This window comes from Mus pahari, chromosome 22 (genome assembly GCF_900095145.1).
Source record: "Mus pahari chromosome 22, PAHARI_EIJ_v1.1, whole genome shotgun sequence".
Taxonomy (NCBI): Eukaryota; Metazoa; Chordata; class Mammalia; order Rodentia; family Muridae; genus Mus; species Mus pahari.
Genome location: NC_034611.1, coordinates 23,780,624 through 23,807,784, shown reverse-complemented (window position 1 = coordinate 23,807,784; position 27,161 = coordinate 23,780,624). Strand labels below are relative to the sequence as shown.

The window sequence follows — 27,161 nt, the reverse complement described above, 5'->3', positions numbered from 1 at the left end:
CACATAATAAAAAGTTAGGGTAGACATTTATCTCTAAAACACAGCACTTAAATGAATATTTACCTTGATCATATACATATACATATACATATACATATACATATACATATACATATACATATACATATACACAATTTGCCATTCCCTGTGTCTAAGAAGCTAAAGTTAAAAAAAAAAAAAAAGGCAATTATCCAAGTATTGACATTGGCTAACTTAAAAAAAAAAAAAAACAAGCAAACAAAAAATCAGAATTCTTCTTTTTCTAGCTCTGGCATGACAGTGACAAATATTTAGCATTTAAATGAAACAAAACAAAACAAAACAAAACTAATGCCAGCACGTGGTCATTGCTCACTAAGTGTATCGTTTCTTCTCAGTTCAGTGCTGTCTGCAAATGGGTGCGAACTTACCATCCTGTTCAGGATTAGTCACAGTTTACACTGAGATGCAGATGAGATGGGATAATCTCTGACTGTACAACTGTGTTTTGTATTCATTTTAATAAATTTTATTTTTAAAGTATGTGTTGGTAAAATGGGAACAACTGCAGTGTGAGAATCAAACACAGCCTTTATGCCATGAATACACTTTCCAGATCAATGGAGAAATAATTCTGTGAAGGTTGAGCTGCAAAACTTAGTAACCTCTGAGATCAAATAAGGTATTTTGTGTATTTTTAACTTGATTCAACTTATCTAGAGTTCTTATGTCTATTGTAAACCTGGGACATTGCATTTTATGCTTATTTTATTAAGTAGAGTTTAAGGACAGTTCTAAATTTTTAAGTAAGGCTACCTGGTTGGTGGATAAAAAACATTTTCCTGGAGGCCCTTGGTCCTGTGAAGGCTCTAAGCCCCAGTGTAGGGGAGTGCCAGGACCAGGAAGCACGGAAGTGGGTGGGTTGGAGAGCAGGGGGAGGGTAGAGGGGATAGGGAATTTTCTGAGGGGAAACCAGGAAAGGGGATAACATTTGAAATGTATGTAAAGAAAATAGCTAATAAAAAAATCCAATTATGGGGAAAAAACATTTCCCTGTGTTTTCAAGTATGAGAAGTAGACTTTTCAAAAGATGATGATTGAAATTTTGCTAAATAAAATTTTCTATGATGTTATCCTGCGGACTGGAAAAAATGAGGCAATTTATATCAGAAGGACAACAGCAACTACTTTATAATTTAGAATAGATAGAAACACAGAATGCTTTCAATTCATAAAGCTTGTTTAGCCCGATTTTCAAGTGAGAAAGGTCAGGTCCCAAAAGGTTATCATTTGTTTGGATTTGCAGTCATACCTGCTAATTCCCAAAACATGACTCATGGCTGCTTCTCATCATTTTAGTCCTCTTGGTTTTGTATTTTACATCATACAAAATATATATCATTCTGTTAGGGAATTAGTTACTGCTGTGTCACCAGACTATCTGACGATGACAATTTAAGAAGTAAAGATTTCTTTGGGCTTATGGAGTAGGGCAGACACAGTCAAGAAGGAAGTCTGTGGCATTGCTACCATGCGACTGAGACTTCACATTATAGTGAACCAAGAAGCAGGCGGTGACTGGGGCCAGGAAGTGGAAATATCTAGAATGACGTAAGGCATTTGTTGAAATATGACTATATTTTGTGGGCGAAAAAAGAAAATACATGATGTTATGGTGATTATATACATGAAACAGAACAAAGCAAGTCAGTTACATTCTAACTTTTTTTTTCTGCAAACTTTTTCTTTTTTCCATGGATATCTATTAATTAATCTAATTCTTAATTAATCTATTAATCTATCGCTTAATAATGCTTTTTGCTAAACATGAGGCAGGTGCAATGAGAAGTGATGGAGTCTGATCCGTTATTAAATTTGGCCTCTGACAGGTGGAAAGTCCTTCTACAGACTTCCTCTCCATTTTCCCTTTCAGGATTAGTCTAAGACTGATGGATACTTGGGGAAAAAAAATCTTTTCCTGAATGTTTGTCTCTACCAAGCTACCAAATTCCTAATTACATTTTTTTTTTGTAACCCCCCAGGACTACCAAGAAGCTTCCAATTTGGAACAATTTGTCACTCGATTTTTGTTGAAGGAGACCTTGAATCAGTTGCAGTCTCTCCAGAACTCTCTGGAATGTGCCATGGAAACCACTGAAGAGCAAACCCGTCAAGAAAGGTAGCTACTGATTTCCCTCTCCGATGATGCTCTACTCATGGGAAGGCAGTTGAAGGATTTTTCTGCTTATTCTAGAGAAAGCTAAATTAATAAATTTCAAGAAATGCCAAGGACCCTTGTATATTCTTGGACCAGGGAGGGGCACCATTTGGAGTTGTGGCCTTGTTGGAATAGGTGTGACCTGGTTGGAGTAGGTGTGTCACTGTGGGTGTGGGCTTAAGATCCTCACCCTAGTTGCCTGGAAGTCAGTCTTCCACTAGCAGCCTTTGGATGAAGATGTAGAACTCTCAGCTCTGCCTGCGCCATGCCTGCCTGGATACTGCCATGCTCCTGCCTTGGTGTTAATGAACTGAACCTCTGAACTTGTATGCCAGTCCCAATTAAATGTTGTTTTTTATAAGACTTGCCTTGGTCATGGTGTCTGTTCACAGCAGTAAAACCCTAACTAAGACAGACCCCCTAGGCTATTTGCTTTGAAAAAAAGAAAACCTCACCTTTTATTATGCTATCTGTCATTTATTCTGCAAATGTGAATCAAGAATTTAGTATGTAGAGAATTTAAAATCAATATAGATGACAATAATATATTTAACTAGATATTAATTCTTAAAGAGCTAAAAACCTATTACATACATAAAACAGACAGTAAAACTAAACTGTAAAAGGCACAAGATAAATATAGAGGGAAGGAAATAACTTGTCAGTGGGTTTCTGAAGAGTGAGATATTAAATATGGCACAATGGAATTTAATCCCATAGTCTGGTTTTCAAAATCAGTAAAATTTGAAAACGTGGCAGTGATCAGAAAGGCATTAATGTAATAGATCAAGTGATCCTGGTTATATTAGAAAGATGGTGGCATTAATTAGCAAGACAGATTCCTTTTATAATGGAGGAAAGTGAGTGATGAGGGAGATTTAAAAGCTAACGCTGCCAGTGTATATCACTAAGAAGAAAATTAACAACATTAAAAAGTGGCACTGGTTCTGAAGAGAAGCCTCTATTGTAGGCAAGTGAAGCAATATCAGAATGACTCAAACCGTTTGCTATGTTACTCAGTTGATATTGTTTGAGCCTTGCAAGATGGACAAGGGCGGCATTCTTGCTCTTGTTGATATGTCACTCTAAGCTCCTGGATATGCCTCATGTAACCTTTGCTCTTGGAACCACACTGTAAAGTTTGTGAACAAAACGGTCATAATTTATCCTGTAAGACCAATTTTTCTAAACAGATTAATGGATATATGATTATCAAGACATCTCCGTATTATTGAATTTTCAGCCATGTGTATGTTCAGTGTCGGATGAATGGGCACTGCCAAATTCCAACAGAAGAAAGCTGCCATGGGCCGATGGTGGATCTGGGGTGCGGCCGATGAAAGCTGGATTGCATCCTTCAATGGGTCTGAGCACCCTTCTTCACTCTCACTTGTCTTTTCACTGTGTTGAGCGATTCCACACCAAATTCACTTTGGAAAATAGCAACCCACATCCTCCAGTTTGAAATGAAAACTAGATGTCTTGAAGCATGGTGAAATCGATTTCATGTTCTTAGAACATGATGGTCCTTATTACCTCTTTGACTTACATCTCCTGGATCCACATTTTTTCCTTTTATAATCAATCATTTTCCACCTGAGAGGAGACTTAGCAAAGCCTAGTCTCTGCCTCCCCCCCCCCTTCTTTCTTAGGCTTCCCTTCTGTAGTTATTGTCTATAATCATAGGCCACACCCACAGCAAATGTTTAATGAACAATTATTTTTTTGTATTAGGCTTGCTTTCAGCTTTTGCCTGCAACCAGAAGCTGCATAGCATCTGTGTTTAATGGGAAGGAACAAAATAATACAGAGTTTAAGAAAAATAGACGACATCAGAGGATTAATGAGCCTTTTACTTCCAGATTTATAGCTCCAAAACTGCTTGAATAATGGGAACTTTTACAGGTCTCTTGACAGTGTGGAGAGTGCTGTGATACGGAACTTGACTAAAGCATCCGGGGATGTCCAGTCCAACCCCATTCTAAGATACGCTCAGGAGTTTCTGACTAAATTAATTTTTAAAATATGGGGAAAAGTATACCACTATGGGTGGGTGCCCATTATATCCATTATGAAGTTTCTGGCGGTTCAGAAGGAAGCATTTATTAGCCCTAACCTACAAGGCTGTGTCTTCTTTCCAAGGGTCACCAAAGGCCACCAAAACCAGAGACCCCAGGACCAGTGCCAATGACAGAAAAACAGTAAGAGGAAGTCTGCCCTGTCCCAGGATATCAATCAAAACAACCTTAGCAAAGCTTCCTAGGTGGAGAAGCCTCGAACTGGATCTTAAGAGGGCTTTGAGAGGCAGGATGATATTCTGTATTGGAGGAGTGTGTTCTAGCCCTCCCCATGTTGGATACCTCTCATCTAGCTAGCTTTTCCAATCTTATTTTGTCACTCCACAATTCTTTGTCTATAAAGCCTCCAAGTTCCCCACCGAGTGCTCTAGTTGTGCCTGTACCCCCACTTAATTAACTCAGACTTGTACTTATCGCCTTCTCCATCAGTCTTACCGTTTCTAGATGCCTAGGCCTTTGCGTTGTTCCCCCTCCATGTGTTAAACAAGTGGAGCCCAGTGAATGGGAGAGAGCCCAACAGAAGAGCGGCAGGGTAGGGACAGTAAGGAGGCCAATCTATCTGCTATCTGGAAGACCGTACAAGCTAGCCAGATGCATTGGAAGTTAGTTACATCATAGGTTGTTGTCAGTGGTTATAAAAGACCAATCTAATGCAACCAAAGCTCAAAGAAAATTAGTCTGGCAGCTATATGTAGTACATATAGTGTGTGAGAAGAACAAAGAGAAGCTAAAGCAGGATTTACCGAACTCCTCAGTTTTTAATATCACAAAAGAGAATTCCATGATACTTTACATAGTCAAGAGTTGTAAGCTGTAACTTTCATCAAAATTCCCAGGGTCATCCTGATATTGCAGCCTCTTGTGAGGCTATGCCAGTGCCTGACAAACACTGAAGTGGATGCTCACAGCCAGTTATTGGATGGAACACAGGGTCCCCAATGGAGGAGCTAGAAAAAGTACCCAAGGAGCTGAAGGGGGCTGCAACCCTGTAGGTGCAACAACAATATGAACTAACCAGTACCCCCTGAGCTCGTGTCTCTAGCTGCATATGTAGCAGAAGATGTCCTAATCGGCCATCACTGGGAAGAGAGGCCCCTTGGTCTTCCAAACTTTATATGACCCAGCACAAGGCAAGGCCTGGGCCAAGTAGTGGGAGTGGGTGGGTAGGGGAGCAGAGGTGGGGGGGAGGGGTATAGGAAACTTTCAGGATAGCATTTGAAATGTAAATAAAGAAAATAATAAAAAATAAATAAATAAATAAATAAACTAGTCAGGCAATGGGATGAGCACGTTCTATTAATTCATGCCTATTATTTCTGTACTACCTCATGGGCAAAATACTATGTGCTCAAATTTAACTAGAAAAGGCAGCCTTCCTTGGATAAGAATGGAAAGTGATGTACAAGAATATAAAACCATCCTGTAATGTTCTCCAGAAACCCAATGGACAAAGGCATCCAGTACCTCATTCCTTTCTTGTATCCTTTTATGTATTTATGAAATTTGAAAATAAAACAAAAGAGAAGATTATGTGAAAAAAAAATTCCCAGGGTCATAATCATTTTCTTCCCCTTCAGCCTCTGTTTTACTTTAGAATTTAATACTTGTGAAAACAAGGGATACAGATGTGTTGAGAAGGATGAAATCTAGAGAAAATGTCTCTTCCTTCTAGAAGCCTCAGGCAGAATCACACGACATCGTTCATCCTGCAATAATGAATCAGACATGCCGGGTTGAGCATAATGTCTGTGCCCATTCATGTGAAAATGGCAATTTCAGAGAGGGGGGGATATGCACAGCTGGAATGTCAGAAAGGTGAGAGTCTCAGATGGCATTTCATGCCATCTCTGTATCTGCACAGGCAAGCTAGCTAAGTGGGAGCTACTTTAATTCCCTGGCTTGAAAGAGTCTAATCGCCAGTGGCAGAGAAGTCATTATGTGATGTGAAAGGTACCCTCCAGAGGACCCCTGGACTACTGCATAAACCCCTCTACTCTCAGGCTTCATTTCCTAAACACAGTTCAACTACATGTGGATTTCCTTTGTATAATGGAATCCTTAAGTTTGGTCTGTTTTCCAAGTTCCTTCTATAGGCAGAGATACAAATGCGTCCCTCTGGGCTTGGGACTCATTTCTTGACTTTTGATCATTGTTTAGTATAGAAGAAAGGACAGGCTTTAGTTTCACCCACATCCTCCTATGGCTTATGATCCCCTAGCTTGGTCAGAGAAAAGCAGCTCTGTGGCTGTGTCACCAAAGCATGGGACTTATGCTGTAGGAAAATCCATAGGGAAAATTAAATATTGGAAACTAGATACATCTGAATGTTTTTGTTGTTCTCTGTCTAAACTTTTCCTTTATTTTTTCTCTTATTGGGTATTTTCTTTATTTACATTTTAAATGTTTTCCCCTTCCTAGGTCTTCCCTCCATCCCATCCCCCCATCCCATCCCCCCTCCTCCTGCCTCTATGAGGGTGCTCCCCCACCTACCCACACACTCCCCACCTTCCCACCCTGGCATTCCCCTACACTGGGGCATTGAACCCCCTCAGGCCCAAGGGCCTCTCCTCCCACTGATGCACAAAGCTGCCTAAACTTTCAAAATTAACATTTTAAACTATAAGGATTTAAAGTGATTTAAAAGCCCTGGGGAGCGCAGCTCTCACAGACTATGCAAAAGGAAGATATGCAGCAGTGAGAGCAAAGAACCCTGGGATGCTGGAGGACCAATGGTGTAGTATGGGAGTCCCCACCAGATGTTTGCAGTGATTGCTCCTTCCCAGTCTGGAGACCCTTAGAGGTCAAAACATGTGAATCAAGTACAACAGGGGGCAGAGCCCAAAGCTGAAGATGAGACACTAAGAGAAGGCCTTGATACCAGCCCGGACGTCTAAACCCACGTTGTATGCCGTTTCTAGGTTACAGACTTGCAGCTCAAAGTGTTCAGTTAGGGGACGCTTGGGTGGACAATCTGATGACTCTGTGAGAAATTCAGAGTCGTCCCTATGAATAGGCTTAAGGACTCCTACGGGACGATGTGACTTGGCTAATGGCAATGCATACAAAATGCCAAGCTGCCTTGTCCTCACTCTGGAATGTAGAGGGAGGGGTGGAGCAACAGAAAACACAAAACAAGCACAAAACAAAACCAGCAGAAACAGAAACAGAGTTTGGGGTCACGATCAGACTTATTTCAGATTATAGTTAGCCAGATTTGTTAAAACTGCTAGCCGAGCCATGTCTCTAATCCAAATCAGAGACATGCACTACCGAGGCAGGTGACAGAATGGCTTTCAAAGGAGAAACTACAAAAAAAAAAAAAAACTGCTCAGCCAAGATGAGATGGTCAAGTTGACCTCAAAATAGTCCTTGAATGTCTGCATATGCAAGTTACAGAGGCCAAAACCAGCATTTAGTAGCAAGAACAAGGGGATCTCAAGGGGTCCGGCTTGTCAACAAATTGTCTTTTAGAAGCTTGGCGTCAAAAACAAGCAGCTCTTAGATACCAAAATGGATCCCTAGCAAAAATGTAGTTTCTTTAGCCATCATAAAATAATTCTGAGAACAGAAAAAAAAAAAGTTCAGAAGAACTAGCCCCATCAAAAGGCAAACTTGTTGCTAACAGAAGTAGTCTGCAGCAGGCAGCGCGATGAGCTTTGTCTCAAACGTCCAAACTTATAATTGTAAAAGTGAAATTCTTAGGGAATATTTTAATATAAAATTATAATAAAATCTCTACAAAGTAGCAAGAAAGAAAATATATGATGAGAAAACCAGAGAGTAAGTTTAAAAGATCTTATGTTTGTAAAATAGAAATTCTAGGAAAAGAACAAGGGAGAATAATCATCAAAAGAATAATTCAAGAAAAGCTTTCAGAACAAGAGTGTGAGTCTTCATCCTGGTAAATTAGACCAAGCTCTATCTAAGGAATGCAATATGACATTTCAGAATATTACAGACAATGATGTGCCCAGAAATTCTAGGGAGTGGAATCTAGGATGTCTGGAAATGATAAAGGATATGCTTTGGGTGTTGGAATGACTCTCTCTCTCTCTCTCTCTCTCTCTCTCTCTCTCTCTGTGTGTGTGTGTGTGCATGTATGTGTGTGTATGTGTGTGTGTCTCTCTGTGTGTGTCTATCTGCTGTCTCATTCTCAATCTTTCTCTCTTAATAAAATAAAACAAAAAACTGACACATTGGGATAAGATGAAAAAACAAACAAAAGGAAGAGAGCCCAAGAGAAAGCAGAGAGAGAGAGAGAGAGAGAGAGAGAGAGAGAGAGAGAGAGAGAGAGAGAGAGAGAGACTACTCGTTTGCCTGTTTCTGACTAGCACAGGACCTGTACATGCTACCTCCGTCTCTGTGAGTTCGTTCATCTGAGCTACGCTCATGTTCATTTTGAGGGCTTTGTTTCCTTGATGGCCTCCATCGCCTCTGGTTCTTAAACTCTTTCTGCCTCCTCTTCCATAGGGTTCCCTGTGGCCTCATGGGAGGGATTTGATGGAGACATCCAGCCTACGATTGAGACTCTCACTCTCTGCATAATATCTGGCTCTGGGTCTCTCTGTATTTGTTCCCATCTGATGAAGAAATGAGCTTCAGATCATGGCTGAACAAGGCACTGATCTATGAGAATAGCAGAATGTCATTAGGAGTCATTTTATCACTACATGTTTTTTTAAAGTACAGTAGTATTTGATTTTGTCATCTAGTTTCGGGTTCTTGGTCACCCAAGCAGTATCAGGACAAGTTTCCATCTCACAGAATCTCAGAGATTGATTGGCTACTCCCACAAGCTTTCGGCCACCATTATCCCAGCATATCTTGCAGATGGGACACCATTATAAATCAAATATTTTGTGACTGAGTTGATATTTCTCTCTGGGTAGAGTGCAGAGTAGTTTCCTGTACCCAAAACACTAGGGCATGTGAGTAAGTTCTCCATGTAGGCATCCGCTCCGTGTTTCCATGTTCAGGGAGTTGTCTAGGTGTCTTTAGCAATGGAGCCTTGCCATCAGATTGTGAAGAACAACCTATAGTCTTGGGGACTGACTGGGTTGTTTCTGAATTCCCATGGGATCTTTTCTGCCAACTACTCAATTAGATAGAACTCAATCCCAATACTGAAATCTTCATTTGGTGACAAGAGCTATCCTGATGGTATTATATCGCCCACCCCGCATTATTTGGCGAATTCATTTAGATTCCCCTTCTACTGGTTTTGGTATCCACACCACCCCTCATGTAGTCCTTAATTTTAGCTGTCTCACCCAGTATTCCTTCTCTTGTCACGCTCTCCACCCCACTCTCTCCACCTTCCCACTTGATACTCCCATTCCAGCAACTCCATTCATCTACAACTCTCTATTCTTTTTCCATATCCTAGGAAGATCTATCTGCCCACAACCCCAGGTCCCTTACTGTATACCTCTGTGGTTCTCTGGACTGTAGAATGGTTAGCTTTGACTTAATAGCTAATGTCCACATATAAGCAAACATATACTATACTGTATTTGTCTTTCTAGATCTGAGTTACTCATTCAGTTACTCATTTTTTTTCTAATTCCATTCATTTACCTAAAAATTCCATGATTTCATTTTTTTAACAACTGAATAATGCTCCCTTTCATATATGTACCACATTTTCCTTATCCATACTTCTGTCAAGGGTGATCTAGGTTGTTTCCAATTTCTAGGTATTATGAATAGAGAGGAGCAATGAAGATGGTTGACCAAGTGTCTCTGTGGTAGGATTAAGCATCCTTTGATTATATGTCCAAGAGTGGTACAATTGGATCTTGAGGTAGATTGACTCCCATCTTTCTGGCATGCCACCCCAGTGTTTTCCATAGTGTCTATACAGGTTTGCACTCCCACCAGAAATGGCTGAGTTTCCCCCCTACTCCCCATTCTTGCCAGCATGAGCTGTCATTTGTTTTATTGACCTTAGCCTCGCTGACTGGTATAAGATGAAATATCAAAGTAATTTTGATTTTATTTCTCTGATGGTAAGGATGTTAAACCTTTCCTAAAGCGGTTCTTGGCCATTGAACTTTCCTCTTTTTGAGAATTCTCTGTTTAGATCTATGCCCCATTTTAATTCAATTATTTGTGGAGGGTTAGTTTGAGTTTCTAGAGTTTTTTTAAATATATCTTAAATATTGGGACTCTATCAGATGTGTAGTTGATAAAAAAATCTTTTCCCATTCTGTAGGCTGCTGCTTTGTCTGAATGAAAGTATCCTTTGCCTTATAGAAGCTTTTCCGTTTCACGAGGTCCCACTTATTAATTATTAATTTTAATGTCTGTGCTAATGGTGTTCTGTTCAGAAAGTCTTTTTCTGTCCCACTGAGTTCAAGGCTATTCCTTCCTTTCTCTTCTAACAGGTTCAGTGTATCTGGTTTTATATTAAGGTCTGCAATGCATTTGGAGTGGAGTTTGTACAGGGGGATGAGTATGAATCTATCTGGATTCTTCTACATGCAGCCATTAAGTTTGATAAGCTCCATATTTTTTTGAAGATGCTTTTTCCCTCCCAGTGTGTGTTTCTAGCCTCCTTATCAAAATTCAGGTATCCTCATGTATGTAGATTTTATGTCTTGATCTTCAATGATTCCACTGATTAATATGCATCTTATTATCTGCATACACACACATATGTGTGTGTGTGTGTATAACTTTGACTTTGACCTTTGCATTTTGTATCCCCTTGATGTCCTTCAGCTGTCTTATTGTTCTAGCTAAGAATTCAAATCCTATATTGAATAGGTATAGAAAGTGGAAAACCTTATCTTGTTCCTGATTTTAGTGCTTTATATTTTTCTCCGTTATGTTGAAGTTGGCTATTAGCTTACAGTAAACTGTTACAGTTATGTGCCTTGTCTCCCTAATCTCTCCAAAACTTTTATCATGATGGAGCGTTTGATTTTCTCAAAGGCCTTTTCTGCACCTAGTGAAAAGATCATGGTGTTTTGTCTTTCTGTTTGGTTATGTGGTGGATTACTTTTATGAACTTACTCATGCTGGACCATGCCTGCATCTCTAGGGAGAAACCTACTTGATTATAGTATATGCTCTTCTTGATGTGTTCTTGGATTTAGTTTGAAACTACATTATTGTGATTTTTTTGCATCTATGTTCATCTTTAAAATGGCCTGTGGCTCTCTTTTTTCTTGAGTTTTAATGTGGTTTGGGTATCCGTAACTGTGACCTCATAAAATTCTATGCTAAAATCATCTGGTCTGAGACCTTTTCTTGGGAGAGGAGATTTCAATTGCTGTTTCTATTTCATTAGGGGTTTTGGGTTTGTTTAAATTGTTTATCTAATATTGATTTCACTTTGGTAAGTGGTATCTATTGAAAAAATTATCCATTGCTTTTAGATTTTCCAAATTGGTGGAGTATAGGTTTTTATTTATTATATGTAAGTACACTGTAGCTGTCTTCAGACATTCTGGAAGAGGGTGTCAGATCTCATTACGGGTGGTTGTGAGCCACCATGTGGTTGCTGGGATTTGAACTCCGGACCTTCGGAAGAGCAGTCAGGTGCTCTTACCCACTGAGACATCTCACCAGCCTGAGTATAGGTTTTTAAAGTATGTCCTTAAGATTCTCTGGATGTCCTCAGTGCCTGTTATTATGTTCCGCTTTTCATTTCTAAGTTTGTTGTTTGGATAATTTTTCTTCACCTCTTCGTTAATTTGGATAAGAGTAATTTGTTTGTTAGTTTGGATTTTTTTCTTTACCTCTTAGTTAATTTGTTGATCTTCTTGATTTTCTGGAAGAATAAACTGTTTCATTGATATTTTGTGTTATTTATTGTTTGTATTTTATTAATTTCAGTCCTGAGTTTGATTATTTCTTGCCATCTACTACTTTTGATTTCTTCTTTTTGTTCTACAGCTTTCAGGTGTCCCATTGAGTTACTACTATGAGATCTCTCCATTTTTTAAATGTACACACTTAGTGCTATGAACTCTACTCTTAAAACTACCTTCACTGTGTTCCATATGTTTGAGGAAGTTGCATATTCATTTTCATCCAATTCTAGAAAGTCTTTAATTTCTTTCTTAATTTAATTTCTTTAATTTCTGTCTTGACCAGTTTTTCACTCAGTAATGAGGTGTTCAGTTTCAATGAGTTTGCAAGCTCCCTGAACTTTCTGTTGTTGTTGATATTCAACTTTAATGCACCCATAGTGGTCAGAGGGTATGCCAGGCATTTGCATTTTCTTGTATGTGTTGAGACTTGCTTTGTGATTAGGTGATTCCTCAGTTCTGGAGGAAGTTTCTTGAGGTACGTTAAAGAATTGTCTGTAAAGATCTCTTAGATCTATTTGGTTTACAAAGAGCTCCATCATATCGGTTTTCTGTTGGTTCATATTTGTTTTTTGTTGGTTGGTTGGTTGGTTTTGGGTTTGTTTTTGTTTTTGTTTTTTAAAGATTTTATTTACTTATTTATTTACTTATTTATTATATGTAAGTACACTGTAGCTGTCTTCAGACACTCCAGAAGAGGGAGTCAGATCTTGTTACAGATGGCTGTGAGCCACCATATGGTTGCTGGGATTTGAACTCAGGACCTTCAGAAGAGCAGTCAGTACTCTTAACTACTGAGCCATCTCTCCAACCCCTGTTTTTTGTTGTTGTTGCTGTTTTGTTTTGGGAGTTGGGAGGATGGTTTTGTTTTTGTTTTTGAGTGATGATATCAAGAGTCTATTGACAAGAGTGGGATATTGAAGTCACCCAGTATCAGTGTAAAGGTCAATGTGTGATCTCGGCCATAGTGGTGCTTTTGTTTGGTTAGCTTTCTTAGTTTGGTGTTATTTTTGTGGTTTTTATTAAGCACATTTTCTGTATCCATTCTTCTGTTGAAGGACATCTGGGTTCTTTCCAGCTTCTGGCTATTATAAATAAGGCTGCTATGAACGTAGTGGAGCATGTGTCCTTGTTATATGTTTCTTCATCATATAGAGCCTGCACCTCTACCTCAGCAAAGCAACCTTTACAGGAATTTGTTCTGTGGAAATCTCTCTACCACAGCTCTGTTTTGTCATGCTTTCTCCCTTGCCTCCACTCTCCACCTTGTGAACCATTGTAAATTTGCAGCTGGTTCTAGTATTGCTCTTGCCATCTCTCTCCAATCTTGGGGGATTATTCTATTATTACTAGCCCAAGAAGTCAGGATTTGTTTTACAAATGGTGAGCGCATTCCAAAATTAGTGACCTTTTCCATAAGTTTTCTCAGTTCTAACACATCCACGGGTTACAATTAAAATTCCTCATAACCCTGTGGAGGTCTTTGTTGTATATTAACCAGATAGACTAAAGTTTGTTTTCTAATAACCTTTGGTTGACTTTCTTTAATTTTATCTTTTGTCTCTACCTGAGTATCCTCTTTAATTGAAAATTAAAATTATTCCTCCCTTAAGGTCTGTGTCCACACTTCATGTCTGTCCTTTTGTTGTTCATCCTGTTCCTTCAGTTCCTGTATTCTCTGTTCAAGGTTTCTGCCTCCACATTTTGATTTTTTTTTCTTTATATTACAATTCTGGTAGTTTGCTGTTCATTTTATTTTTGATTAATTTTAAAAGGTTATTCTTCAAGTCTTGCTTCCAATCCTCATTATTTTCTCTCTGCTGATCTGATCTGTGAGCTGCTGAATCCTTTGATCTAGCATCTTTTCCAATTCCTGTCTCCCACCTTCATTTTCATCTTTCTGTCTCTTATTCTGATCTATAATTTCCTGTGTCTTCAATTTTAGTGTTTCCTCTAGGCCACGTTGCCAAGTCTTAAATTTCTCTTTCTGTTGTTCATGCTGCTCTATAAATTTCCCGTGTCTTCTGTTCTAAGCCCTGCTTCCATAATCTTAGCTTCTCTTTATGTTGTAATTCTAATATTTCAGCATCAACCTTAGTTTGATTTGCTAGCTTTAGTAAATTATCCTCTAGAGTTTGCTTCCAAATTTTGTCTTTATCTCTTTGTTGTTCAGTCTGTTCTGTGAATTGTCGAATTCTTTTTTGTAGTGTCTCTTCCAGCTCCTATCTCCAACCTTCATTCTCCAGCTTCTGTTGCTTATTGTGACCTATGAAATCCTGAACCTTTAGTTCGAGTGTTACTTGTCATCTCTTTTCTAAGGCAAGGAATTTTTTATCTAGGGCCCTGTCTTTTGAGAAGACATAGTAAATCAAGAGAATAAATATTTAAATGCTGGTAAATGATAAGGTCTCCATTTCCTTTCAATCCACACTGCTGCATCCTAGATCACTGCCTGAGCCATATTTGGGGGGTTGGAGGGCAGTGAATTTTTATCTCAGGTTACTTGAGTTCTAATCAACATGTTGGGCACCAATTTTTTTTTCAGTAAATCTCCAACCCAAATAAGCTCAGGTAAAGAAAACACAACTCAATTAATATGAATACAAGCTGCATGCCTAGATTGGGCATATCTACCACTACACTACTATATTCCCCATCTATGAGATCCCTTATAACTTGTGGTTTCTCCAGGCCACATGCTTCTGCTCCATTTTCCATCCACCTCCTCCATTCTCTTCCCTTCACTTTTTCTCCCCAAACTTTTCAGCTCCACCTTCCCTTCTACAGCCCAATCATTGTCTCTAACTTTTATTTTACAAGTTAAGGTGGGGAGGAGGTTCACCAGAAGTCACCTGTGTACATAATTCACTCCATCTGCAAGCCCTCCTGGGAAAGCAGAATTAGCATCAAAATATAAGCAACGCCAGGGCTATCATGTTTGGGGAATAGATGTTGAGAATTGCAATGGCCTCTTGGAGGATTTTTCCTTTGGTGAGTATGTAGTTCCCGTCTCCATCTCTTCTGATTAGTTTTGGTTGAAGTCTATCTTGTTAGATATTAAAGTGGCTACAACAGTTTATAGTAGCTTGCTTCGTAGGTCCATTTGCTTGGAATATCTTTTCCCATTCTTTCACAGAAGATGATGTCTGTCTTTGATTTTAAGATATGTATCTTGGTTGCAGCAGAAGGACGGATCCTGTTTTCATATCCATTCTGTTAGTTGTAGTTTTTATTAGAAAATGGAGACCGCTGATGTTGAGAGATATTAATGAACAGTGTTTGTTGATTCCATTTATACTGTAGTTGTGGTGTGTGTGTGTGTGTGTGTGTGTGTGTGTGTGTGTGTGTGTTGCCCTTCCTTTGATTTGCTGTTCAAGGATTATTTATTCCTTGTATTTTCTTGCAATTAGCCTCTTTCGGTTGGAATTTTCCTTCTAGCACTTTCTGTAGGGCTGGAGTAGTAGATACTGCTTAAATTTGGTTTTCTTTNTTTTTTTTTTTTTTTTTTTTTTTCACAGAATGCCTTTCTTTTCTCCATCTATGGTGATTGGAGTTTTGCTGGGTATGGTAGTCTCGGCTGGCATCTGCGGTCTTGCACAATTTGTAGAACAGCTTACCGGTGGTCTTTTGGCTTTTAGAGTTTCTATTGGGAAGTAAAAGATAATTAAACACTCATTCTCAGCCGGGCAGTGGTGGTGCACGCCTTTAATCCCAGGACTTGGGAGGCAGAGGCAGGTGGATTTCTGAGTTTGAGGGCAGCCTGGTCTACAGAGTGAGTTCCAGGACAGCCAGAGCTACAAAGAGAAACCCTGTCTCAAAAAAAAAAAAAAAAAAATCTCACAAAGGCAAATATTATACTTGACTGCCCATAGTAGAAAATAAATATATAGGAAGTGGATCAGATGCTCAAGGGATTTCTCTAGCTAGAGAACTCCATAGGCCAACCTAAGCCCAGCACAACATCTCTAGATACTGTTCAGAGTCTCCCCTTTTCATATCATAAGCACGTGTCTTCCATTCTCACGTTTGCCACGTAACTGAAGATAGTTTAAGTTCCAACAATCATGTTCTGTATGACAATCATGGAACAAGAAAGGCAAATTTTCTTTTTTGCTAAATCCATCATTTTAGCTAAACTTCTTTCTTGGAAGTTCTTCACAATCGTTCCATGTATTTATCACCAGCATGATCATTTCACATTGGAACGATAATAGAGCACCTAAAATAAAAGTGTAGATATAATGATTTAAGAATGTTGAGTCCTGATAGGAAAATAAATGGTACAATTAATACTTGCTAAGAAATGTCTATGAAAAGGCAGTGGAGACACATCATGGGAGGAGGAAGATTCAGTTACTTGGCTTTTTAAAATATATGAATTTTTGGTAGATTGGAACAAAAATGTAAACTATTAATTAAGCAAAGAAAACTCCATAGGTATTCTCAAATTGATGCAAAACACTACACATCATGAACACACATTTTATTTCTATTAAAGACTTGGTCAGTGATAGAGAGAAGGGTTAGATTACAAACTAAATTTTACTTGGGCTTAATTGTAAGAATAATGAAAATCCAGACCATTCTTATCCCTTCGTTCAGACACTGTAGTAACAGTGAGCCTGGCTATCCAGAGCGTGTTCGCAGACAGTATTTCTCCCGATTAAATATCCCAGGAACCCCTAGTAGTTGGTACTTTAGGATCTCATCCTAAGAGAAGATACTGAAGCTCTGACAGTAAAGTTCAATGTTGGCTCTTGTTTCAGGCAAGGACCATCCAAGCCTGAAGTCCTGTCCATTCAATGGCCTGGAAAGCGATCCAGTCGCCGAGTCCAGAGACACAACAGTTTCTCCCCCAACAGCCCGCAGTTCAATGTCAGCAGTCCAGGTAAGCACACATCAGTGCTCTTCCCTACCATGTGGATAGATGAAAAACAGAAGCCTGGAAAGCCTCCCTTATACCAAATGCATGTGAAACTGAAGAGTGGTAGAGTATTAGGAAGTGAGGAGGTAACCTCTTGCCCATCACATCAGATCCTAGCAGATGTGCCTGGATAGCCCACAGAGGGATGGAGACAGCAGAAAGCACTCTAACAGCCAATTCCCAAGACACTTGCACTGGATGAAGGGCATGCTAGTTCTGAACTTGCTCCTCCACCCCACACCTTCTCCAGGTCCCCTAAAGTGCGTATTATAAACTCATCTAGAAAAATATTAGGATTAGCCATAGTTGGGGCTTCTGAAGATTGGGAGGTCATGTAATGTTGGTTGGGCTAATCCTGACTTGGTAGTGATTTGAGTATTACACTTTTACTGTTACATTTACAGTTATTGTAAAAATCATTCTGAAATATGCAAGCTCATGTGTGCCCAATATCCAAGTAATTATTGTAAACATGAATGTACACAAACTCATCTGCACTTGAAAACATCAATTTAACATTTTAACACAAATACTTCAATACTTGACATTTCAAGCACATTCCACTTGATTGGAAGGTGTCAAAGTGCACTTTTGAACAGTCATAGTCAACCCCAAATCTGGATGTGTTACCAAGTTCTTCCAGCTCACTCAGGAAAAAAAAAAAAAAAAAAAAAAAACAGTGCTCAGAATATAAAATGATTTGTCTATGATCACATGGGCTATTAGCTTATTTTTATTGTCAAAGAAACCCAAAATCTCAAGAGTTACAACTCCAAATACTTTTTTTTTCCTCGTGAGCTGTTCCTCATGAGTATGGTTGGCTGAGGTTCGGATACTCTCAGTCAGGTTCTAGGCTAAATTCTATGCTCCTGCTGTATTGTTTTTGCCTCCTGGTAGGTGTCAGAAATACAAACAGCCAGACCAAAATTGTATAAACACATTTAAACTACAATGTTAGCCTTGCCACCTAATTTTACCCTGGCCAAACAAGTCACATGCCAGCCCTAATAATCATAGAGAAGAAAACTATGCCCCTCAATGGAGCAGGAGCTGTACAAAGTTGTCCCTGCAAGACTCGCATAGGAACTGCACAGAAAGAAAGAACAAGGAGTCAGCAACCAGGTTGCAGACTGCTTTCATGGCTGTAAAATGGCAGTGCTGGGTTCCCTAGGCCAAACAGAGATTAGAGTATTTCCATCTTTAACCATTTAGAAGGGACAGATCCAGTGAGATGCCTGCAGGAGTAAATATGTTTGCTACCAAGCCTGATACCTTGAACTTGATCCCCAAAATCAACATGGTAGAAAGTCAAACCCCATAGCTAAGCCAACTCCCACAGGTTGTCAGCTTACTTTTACATACATGCCTTGAGATGCATGAATTTCCCCTGTGCATGCATGCATGCATGTGCTTGCACATACATAAACATGTGCATGCATGCACACATACTAGATAGATAGATAGATAGATAGATAGATAGATAGATAGATAGTAGATAGATAGATAGTAGATAGATAGAAGACAGATAGATACATATGTACATACATACATACATACATATGATTATTTTTTAGGAAAAAAATCTAGAAATTAGATACGGCCATGCCATCCTGAATGTACCATATCCATCACTTTTAATCTTAGAAGGTAACTAGGATGAGGTCTTGTTAGTGTTTGGGTGGGAAGACATAGGCAAAGCTGTAGTTCCCAGGGACTTTGGTTTTTCTTAAATCTTTGTAGGCAACAACTCGGCTTAGAAATAGGTTACTTAATTTGTAAATTAAAAAGTAAACATACTGGGTTTTTTATCTAAAGTGTTTTCTTTAAATCCATTTCTAATACCACTTTTTAATGCAGTGCTAATGCTTTTTTTTGTTTTTGTTTCTTTTACTTTATAACTTGTTGGTACATTCTTCCTCCCAAAAGACAGATACAAAAGTATTTTTGGATAGAAATCACTATGTTTTATTTTTGCAATCTTAAAGATTAATGGGATTTACTGTGCTACTTCTGTATGAGAATGGAACCTCTTTATCAAGACTTAAGTCCTGATTCCACTTCTTTCTATGCTAAAGCAAGACTTGGGGATGTGGATTCAATATTGCTCTCATTTGAAGGAAGAGTAACTAATAGAACTTCCACAAGCACTTTTGAGACTTCTTGAATGAGCTGTCATCAGCACATAGGAAGCTAGGATGCCCATTCAAGGTCTCAGACCATAATATCTTCCTTTACATTTTTCTGTACAAATAGTTACAATGATATTAAAAGCAGTGTTTATACAATGTCTAAAGTGGTATTTTTCTGTATAGTCCAGAGAATGATCTATAATGAGCTATATTTTGGATTTCAAATAAATGAGTTTATCATGTAAATAACAAGCCAGAGTAAATGAATAAGGAGGAAGACGGGGCCGGAGTGGGGAGACGGAGATGAAGGTGAGGAGAGGGGGAAGAGAGAGTATTATCAATATGAGCTCTTAAAACGTCCTACAGAAATTGACTGAGGAAGCCCTGTAAAGGCAGCCAGCTGGATTAGCTCAGGGATAGCCCCAGCAGAATATGCCCCGTGGTGAGGCTTCCAAGAAAAAGAACAAATAGCAACCTCTTAAGATGAGGTCTTCAAATTGGGAAGCTGAGGCAGTCAAGAGGAGTTCACAACTGAACTTTCTCTTCATGGATATGCTTCCTGTGTCTGAAGTTCTGACTTCTCTTTTGCACTACAAGCACTTGTATATCATGGGGGAAACAATAATAGCACTTGTTGGCGATGCTTTACCTGCCAGCACCTCTCAGGGGCATAATGTGTTTACACTGGAGTTGTTTTGTTGTTCTAGTTCCTCCCTACTGCAAAGTTAGAGAGCCTGCTAATCCCCAGACAAGGAGCCTTAGAGGAGACTTTGAAAGGAGGCTGAAATGAGGAGGGAGGGCAATCCTACTTCTAAAGCCACTTCTCAGTGAACTGAAACAGCACATGGCACTTTGCCAGTGTAACATATATTGCATGGTACCAGATATGCAGATCTGTATCTATGTACAAATATATCTACATTTATACATATTTCTATATGAAGTACATATGCATACAACATCCAGAGAGAGAAAGAAAGAGAGAGATGAGATAGATAGGTAGATAGATAGATAGATAGAGTATATCTCATATACATAAATATAGAACAGGCTCCAGTTTGCACTCTGCACCTCTAAGCCACGACTAACCTGGGAAGCCATGTATTCCCAGGCTAGTCAGTGGGAAAGGGAACACCAGCTACTTTGCTATTACACTACTTTTCATCACAGCTCCAAATCGAGGGACTGATTTTATCTGTTCCTGCCCCTGCCTTACAGAGTTTAGAATCAGGGCTTTCTTTCTTTTCCCAAAGAAAAGTGTAAAAAAGGGCTCAGCAAAATCTGTTCTCTCAAATGTCACAGGGCAGTACAGTACGCAGTACACATATTTTTTAAGAAGAGTCTTTTTAAAGGAGCAGGGAAGGCTTGTAAATGAAGCCAGCGAGGCAGGGATTTCTGCGAGTTGGGTACTTAGAAATCATTCATGGGATACATTTTTAGGGATGTGTTTAAAAGTCGGTGGCACTGCATTCTTCCTTCAGGGTGGAAGGATAGATAGCTAAGCACTGGGCATTCTTAAAAATCTAACATTCTGCCTTTGTGATTTCTGGCCAAGCATTGTTAGAAGAAGACAACCAGTGGATGACCCAGATAAACAGACTCCAGAAATTAATTGATAGACTGGAAAAGAAGGTAAGTACTCCCGCCCTCTCTTTCTCTCCCTCCCTCCCTTTCCCCCTCTCTCCTGATCCAGTTCCTGAATATCCATCCATGGCTTCCCCGTGGATAGAATAGTGTTCAATATCTCATTGACTCCATGGATGTCTAATTGGTAGCTACAAGGCCTTGTTTTCTGATTGGTTCCTCGTTTGCTTGTTAAAATAAATAGGAAAGCTCAGTTACATTTAAAATAAGGTCCAGGGTTGGTAATTAAATGAACTCTTTGGATTATGCTTGAATGGTGCTAATCAATCTCATAAAGACATACACGTGATGTCTTGAGAATCTTTAATTTGCGGACCAGGGTTATTCTTTGCTCAATTTCTAGAGATTAGCATACTAATTGATAGTTTTAGTCTTAAGCCTTCTTAGGAAGCAGGAACATGGTGAAGACATCTTTGGAGCTCCATTTTATGTCCCTGAGTAGCATATCATTTTGGTTTGGTTTGGTTTGGTTTGGTTTTTGAGACAGGGCTTCTCAGTGTAGCCCTTGACTCACTTTTTAGGTCAGGTTTACAGCTAGAACCACCAAGGTGAAAACTCGAGGCCTAAAGATGAACAAGGTTGCTGGAAACAGTGCTCTCTCTGAACAAGAGTCACCAAGTCTGAGGGAAGAAATCTTGGATAGCTCCAGTCTTTCAGCCAGGGCATCTTCGTTGACATTGGTCTCCTACTGTAGCAAACACATGAACTATAATAAACATGTCGCAAGTCAACCTTCCTCTTTCCTTTTATGATAACTGAATTGTCAACTGGGACTAAAGGAAAACTGGTAGCCATGAATATTAGTTTTTTGGTGTTGGAAGTCCTGGAAATAGATAAGGGTTCTTGTGTTAAATAAGTTTATATTCTTTTATAGAACAAATATCTCTTTTTGAAGTGGTTTTGAAGTTCCAAGCAAAACTGTCTCTTCTTGGTGTATGAAATGTGTACAGGTTTGTTTTTTTTTTTTATGAAATAGTTTAAACTTTAGTAATACCTTTCTTCCTGTTTTAAATCAAAGTATTGTCACATCCTTTTCTTTCCTGGACTTTTGTCTCTCTCTCCTCCTATGAAATGGTTTTATTGTAAGAGACTTGCTGAAAGCCTGGGCCTCCGGCTGTGTGGTGCTCAGTGTGAGCCGCCTTAACGAGTGGTGGAGCAGTATGGGTTCCATTTCCTTGTGTGACTTATTCTGTACTGTGCTGAATTAGGTTTCCAGAGAAAACTATCCGATTGCCAAGCTGTGGCTAAGTTCATGTCATTTCACCGCTGACTCCCTTGTTTCCTGTGGCTGCTAGCATTGGGTTTGATCTCCCTGTTAAAAGGAAGTGTACCTGAGGCAGAGCATACATTGCCCCCACCCCTGTCTCCTAAGTATTTGCGATAATACTTCCTAGACTATAAACTAGACATAATTCCATTCAAGGGGTTGGAGGTTATAATATTTGTGATTCCTACCAGTTTTTCAGGATTTGGTTCTGTCCTTTCTTGCTTTCATGAGTAATAGTGGATAATGGGAATGTGCTGAAGTTATAACCATGCTATGCTTGAATCTATACAAAATACCTTCAGGACTGGGGGGTGGGGAGTGGCTCTTGCTGTAAATGTTCACCATGCAAGGATGAGAGCCTCAGTTCAAACCCATACCCATGGGTGCCTGGAACGCCATCATTCAGACACTCTTTAATTCTGCAATGTCTACCTTCTGTGTGTCTAGCAGCATCTGGTAATGGCAGTCCAGAAATACTTATACAGGTAAATCTATTTGGTCTCTAAAAAGACAGACAAAAATATGTGAAAGAATCTAAAAAACAAAAATCAGATCTGAACTTCAGCCAAACTCCAGAAATCAGCAATGCAAGTGGATGGAAAGGTTACATACTTAAAGAAAGTGGTCTGAGAAAGTCTGTGTAAAGGCTGCTATATCAAAACTGGGTGTGAAAGACATACACTATGGAGTGCACATGACTGTACACACATGTGGAGAGAGAGAGAGAGAGAGAGAGAGAGAGAGAGAGAGAGAGAGAGAGAGAATTTTTTATTGGGTATTTTCTTTATTTACATTTCAAATGATCCCCTTTCCTAGTTCCCCCACCCTGGAAACCCCCTATCCCCTCCCTCCTCCCCCTGCTTCTATGAGGGTGTTCTCCCACCCACTCACCAACTCCTGCCTCTCCACCCTGGCATTCCCTTACACTGGGGCATCAAACCTTCACAGGACCAAGGGCCTCTCTTCCCATTGATGCCAGACAAGACCATCTCCGAGAGAGATAATTTTAAATTTTTAAAAATCTTTATTTTATTTTAACAAATATTAGTAGTATTTTCATTTACTTTTCAATTCACCAATTTTAGTAAAGAAAGACTCGTTCTGGAATATTAAAACATCATTACAATAGACAAATGTCTATAATGACCTCCCAAGGAAGGGAAAAATATGATAATACTTACAATAAAGGTAGTCTACCTGTTAAGCTTGTCATGCTAACTTTATTCCTCCTCTGAATGCATTTCTAGTCTGCATCCCTCCAACCTTTGATGGCATCAGTGAGGTGAACAGCAGTAACAACTTGGACATATCATAAACACCTCCTTAGAATTGACTTTTAATTATGATACAGTATCTCTTTACTAGAACAGCTCAATTTTAAAAATGAGAACTGGTTCATCTTTCAAATAACAAAGTTCTTTGGGCTTGATATTAGCCCTGAAATATAACCACCATATGGTTTTATGCTGATTGATTTTGTTATATAATTGGCATCTTTTCTTTTTCTCTGCCTTTACTTCCTCTGATTGAAGGATCTGAAACTTGAACCTCTGGAAGAAGAAATTATTGAAGAGAACACTAAACCTGTGAGTGATTTCCATCTCAAATTTCCAGAAACACTTTGAAGACAAAACTTACTTTCCTCAAAATCTTCAGTGATAAGCTGAAACATAACTAATGAAGAGACACATTTCACTTCTTCTAGATTCACCATGGCATTTATTATTATATGTATCATGTGTTGCTTCCAATAAGTATGAAATTTTCATGGCATGCAAAAAACATTAAAATAAATTCACCATTAGTTACTAAACTCCAGGAACACAGCAAATATAGAGATTTTAGAACAATCTCAGCAATTTTCCAAATAAGCTCTTTTGCTCTTTGCTTAAAGGTCTTATTCATTTTGCTTGGCTAACGTGGATTTGTGGGAACCTAATGCTTCCATAGTAAGCACCAGTTGCTCAAGAGAATGAACTTGTCATGTACAAGGTGCAAAATGAAGTTTTTATACACATTGGAGACAATGAGTTATTGCATCATTGAATATGACAGGCAGATAACGATACCATTCAGATGTTATCATAAAGGCATTTTGTAAACACCACTAGGTTGATTGCGGTAAAGACGTAATGAAACCTAGTCATGTATATCACCGTATTTCAAGCATTTAGTTTAAATCTGGGGTCTGTGAAGTACTAAGAGATCAAATCATTGATCTTCAAGATAGCCACATGGGGGTATAATCTCATTTCATAGATGAACAAAGTAAGGTGCAAAGAGATTTAAGTTCACAGCGGAACTGCGTAAGTCCAATACTGAACTTACACTCAAACTCAACACGCTAATAACACTATCGATGCAGCATCTCTTCGTTTTCTTGATGTAACTAATTCCGACAGCAGATTCCGACAATAATCTCACCAGGCAATAGGTCTTACGTGGGAGGTTTGTTAAAGGGAGGGGAGATGGGGACACAGAGGCTGCCTCTAGGAGGAGGAAGGGAAGAAGGGATAGAGGAAGGAAAAAATGCGCCTTTTTAATTGGGCAGTGAGGCACATGCTCCGGAGGATATGCGACAGGGGAGAAGATGGGAATATGTAGCGCCTGGGAAGCTAGTGGTGAGATGTCTTGTTGCCAAGTCCCTCAAGGCTGGCCAGGAATGTGCCCGACTGCTAACAGTGTCACAGGGTCCCCCTGGACTGGTCTAGGAGGTGCCTGATTGCTAACATTTCTCACCAATGCAGTAGAGGTGCTTATTGCTAGCAAGGCTGTGGATTAACAGGTGAATTTTGTTTGTTTGTTTGTTTGTTCATGAAATTTTTCCATCATGAGAACTGATTAGAGTATTTGGACATTATGATAAATCCAAGATGTGTTATCTATCTATCTATCTATCTATCTATCTATCCTAAAACCCATTTTCCCCCATCATCCTAACGTAACAGAAGTAAGATATTACAGACAGAAATCTTTATATTTACTGCTCTAGTTAGTAGTGAGAACCTGGGAAAGAGGGGCTAAACCTAAAGCAGACTCAAGTCTCACTCAGTAGCCAAGTATGTTCAGAGCATCAAGCAATTTATATACTCTGAAGAATAAAAGAGTCACCTGAGTAAGGTCTACAATCATGAGGACAAGCTGCGTGTGGCAAAAACATGTTTTTTCCATAGAGGCATATAAATAAACACAGCTGAAGTAAGCTCATTCTGGCCTGCTACACGGAGGGGAGCACAAAAGCATATTCAAGATTCGTTCTGTGATTTGAAAAAAACTGAAGTCCCGAGACTCTTGTGTTGTTGTCTTAGAGGGTTGTTTTGTTTTGTTTTGTTTTACAAGCACTCAAAATTCTCAGATGATTGCATTCTTGAGACTATGTAAAATCCACCCTCGATTTTATGATGCAAGCACCACCATTTCAGTCTTATGTGTGCAAAGTTAAGAAAAACAAATGACTTCTTTAAGGGCTCCTATCCAGTAAAAGTGAAGCCAATGCAAAAGATACTTACACTGCTTGTTCTTGAGAAATAAAGAAGAGAGGGAAGACGGTAGAAACCAAGGAAAGCTTCATAACTGTCCAGTACTAGAGTTCTTAGCGGGTACCTCAAATCTAGAATGAGTATAGAAATTCATTGAAGAAAATTTACTAACAGTCATTCGCTAAAAGCAAAAGTATTCTTCATTATAATCAGGCCACCAAAAACAAAAAGCTGAAAGACCATCTATGTATCAGTCTGATGAAAAGGGCCAGCAATAAATTTGTGAATACTATTTGTCGGAAAGCAGATGGGAAAGAAACAGTTCTTTACATTAGAATCAATAATTTGATACAGGATATTATAGGGAAGTATACATCTTCTTAAAAAAATGCTCTAATATATGGGAACAAAAACTAAAAGCCAAAGGAGATAGCAAACACCAAAAAGTAAAAATAAAAAAGTAAAAAAATTAAAGCCTTCTAAATCTACATGTTCAAAGTGCACATGAACTCACAGAGATTGAGGCAGCATTCACAGGGCATGCACCAGTCGGTACCAGGTCCTACTTGCTTATATTATGGCTTCCAGTTTAACATTTTTAAATGGAATTTCTAAGAATGTGAATAAGCAGGTCTCTGATTTGTCCCTTCCTTTGGACTCTTTTCCTTATGTTTGTCTTGTCCAACTCCAATGTGATAGTTTTTGTTTTATCTTATTACATTTTATTTTGTCATATTTTATTATTATCTCTTAGAAACCTGTTTGTTTTCTACTGAGAGACAGAAAGGGGGTGAATTCAGATGGGAAAGGAGGTGGGGAGGAACTGGGAGGAGTAGGGAGAGGAGAAACTGTAATCAGGATATATTATGCGATATAGAAAAGAAACAACTATGTTCAGTAAAAGGGTAAAAAAGAAAGGTGGAAATAGAGATGTAGTTACAATGTAAAAGAAGAGATTTTTACTTCTGGGGACATACACCAAGTACAATTGTAATGAGTAGAGCAAGGTCAGCTGAACGGGCAACAGTAGATGTTTATTCTAAATGTCATCTAAGTAACCATAACTTGAAACAATAGCCACAACTTTATGGGTAGGCAATCTAGGTGGGATCAGTGGCATGGGTCTTGGGACTCCATAGCTTTATATAGGTGTCTGAGACTAGTGGCGCATCAGCTTTGCTGGTATTGGACAAGCCATTCACACATATAGAGGTTCAGAGCTGCTCCTTGTGGGCTTAGTTCACAGTATACCATCTATTTTTAGGCAGTACGTTGTTTTGAAATTGGGCCTTCCCCATTTGTTTAAGTAGCTCTGAAGTTCTTAACCTATAGGTCATCACCCCTTTGGGGGTCACCTATCAAATATCTACGTTATGATTTATAACAGGAGCAAAATTTCAGTTATGAAGTTGCAATGAAATAATCCTGTGGTTGAAGGTCGCCACAACATGAGAAACTGTATTGAAAGGTCACAGCATTAGGAAGGCTGAAGGCCGCTGCTGTCATCCGTAGCTGTGGTCACACAAGATCACATTCAAGTAGTTGCAACAGGAACACATAAAGCCTGAAATATTCACTGTGCATTAACAGAAAACCTTTACAGGTCTTGTTCACATGGCAGTCTCA

General features: G+C 39.1%; 1 protein-coding gene across 1 annotated transcript in view; it reads left to right on the top strand.

Moving 5' to 3' along the window:
- Necab1 (N-terminal EF-hand calcium binding protein 1) overlaps positions 1 to 27,161 on the top strand; it is a 163,699-nt gene that overhangs the window by 117,212 nt on the left and 19,326 nt on the right. Inside the window, exons 6-9 of the mRNA XM_021222373.2 lie at positions 2,022 to 2,158; positions 16,859 to 16,980; positions 20,701 to 20,777; positions 23,589 to 23,642. Coding sequence (XP_021078032.1) covers positions 2,022 to 2,158; positions 16,859 to 16,980; positions 20,701 to 20,777; positions 23,589 to 23,642 — 390 coding nt within the window. The remainder of the gene's footprint in view (positions 1 to 2,021; positions 2,159 to 16,858; positions 16,981 to 20,700; positions 20,778 to 23,588; positions 23,643 to 27,161) is intronic.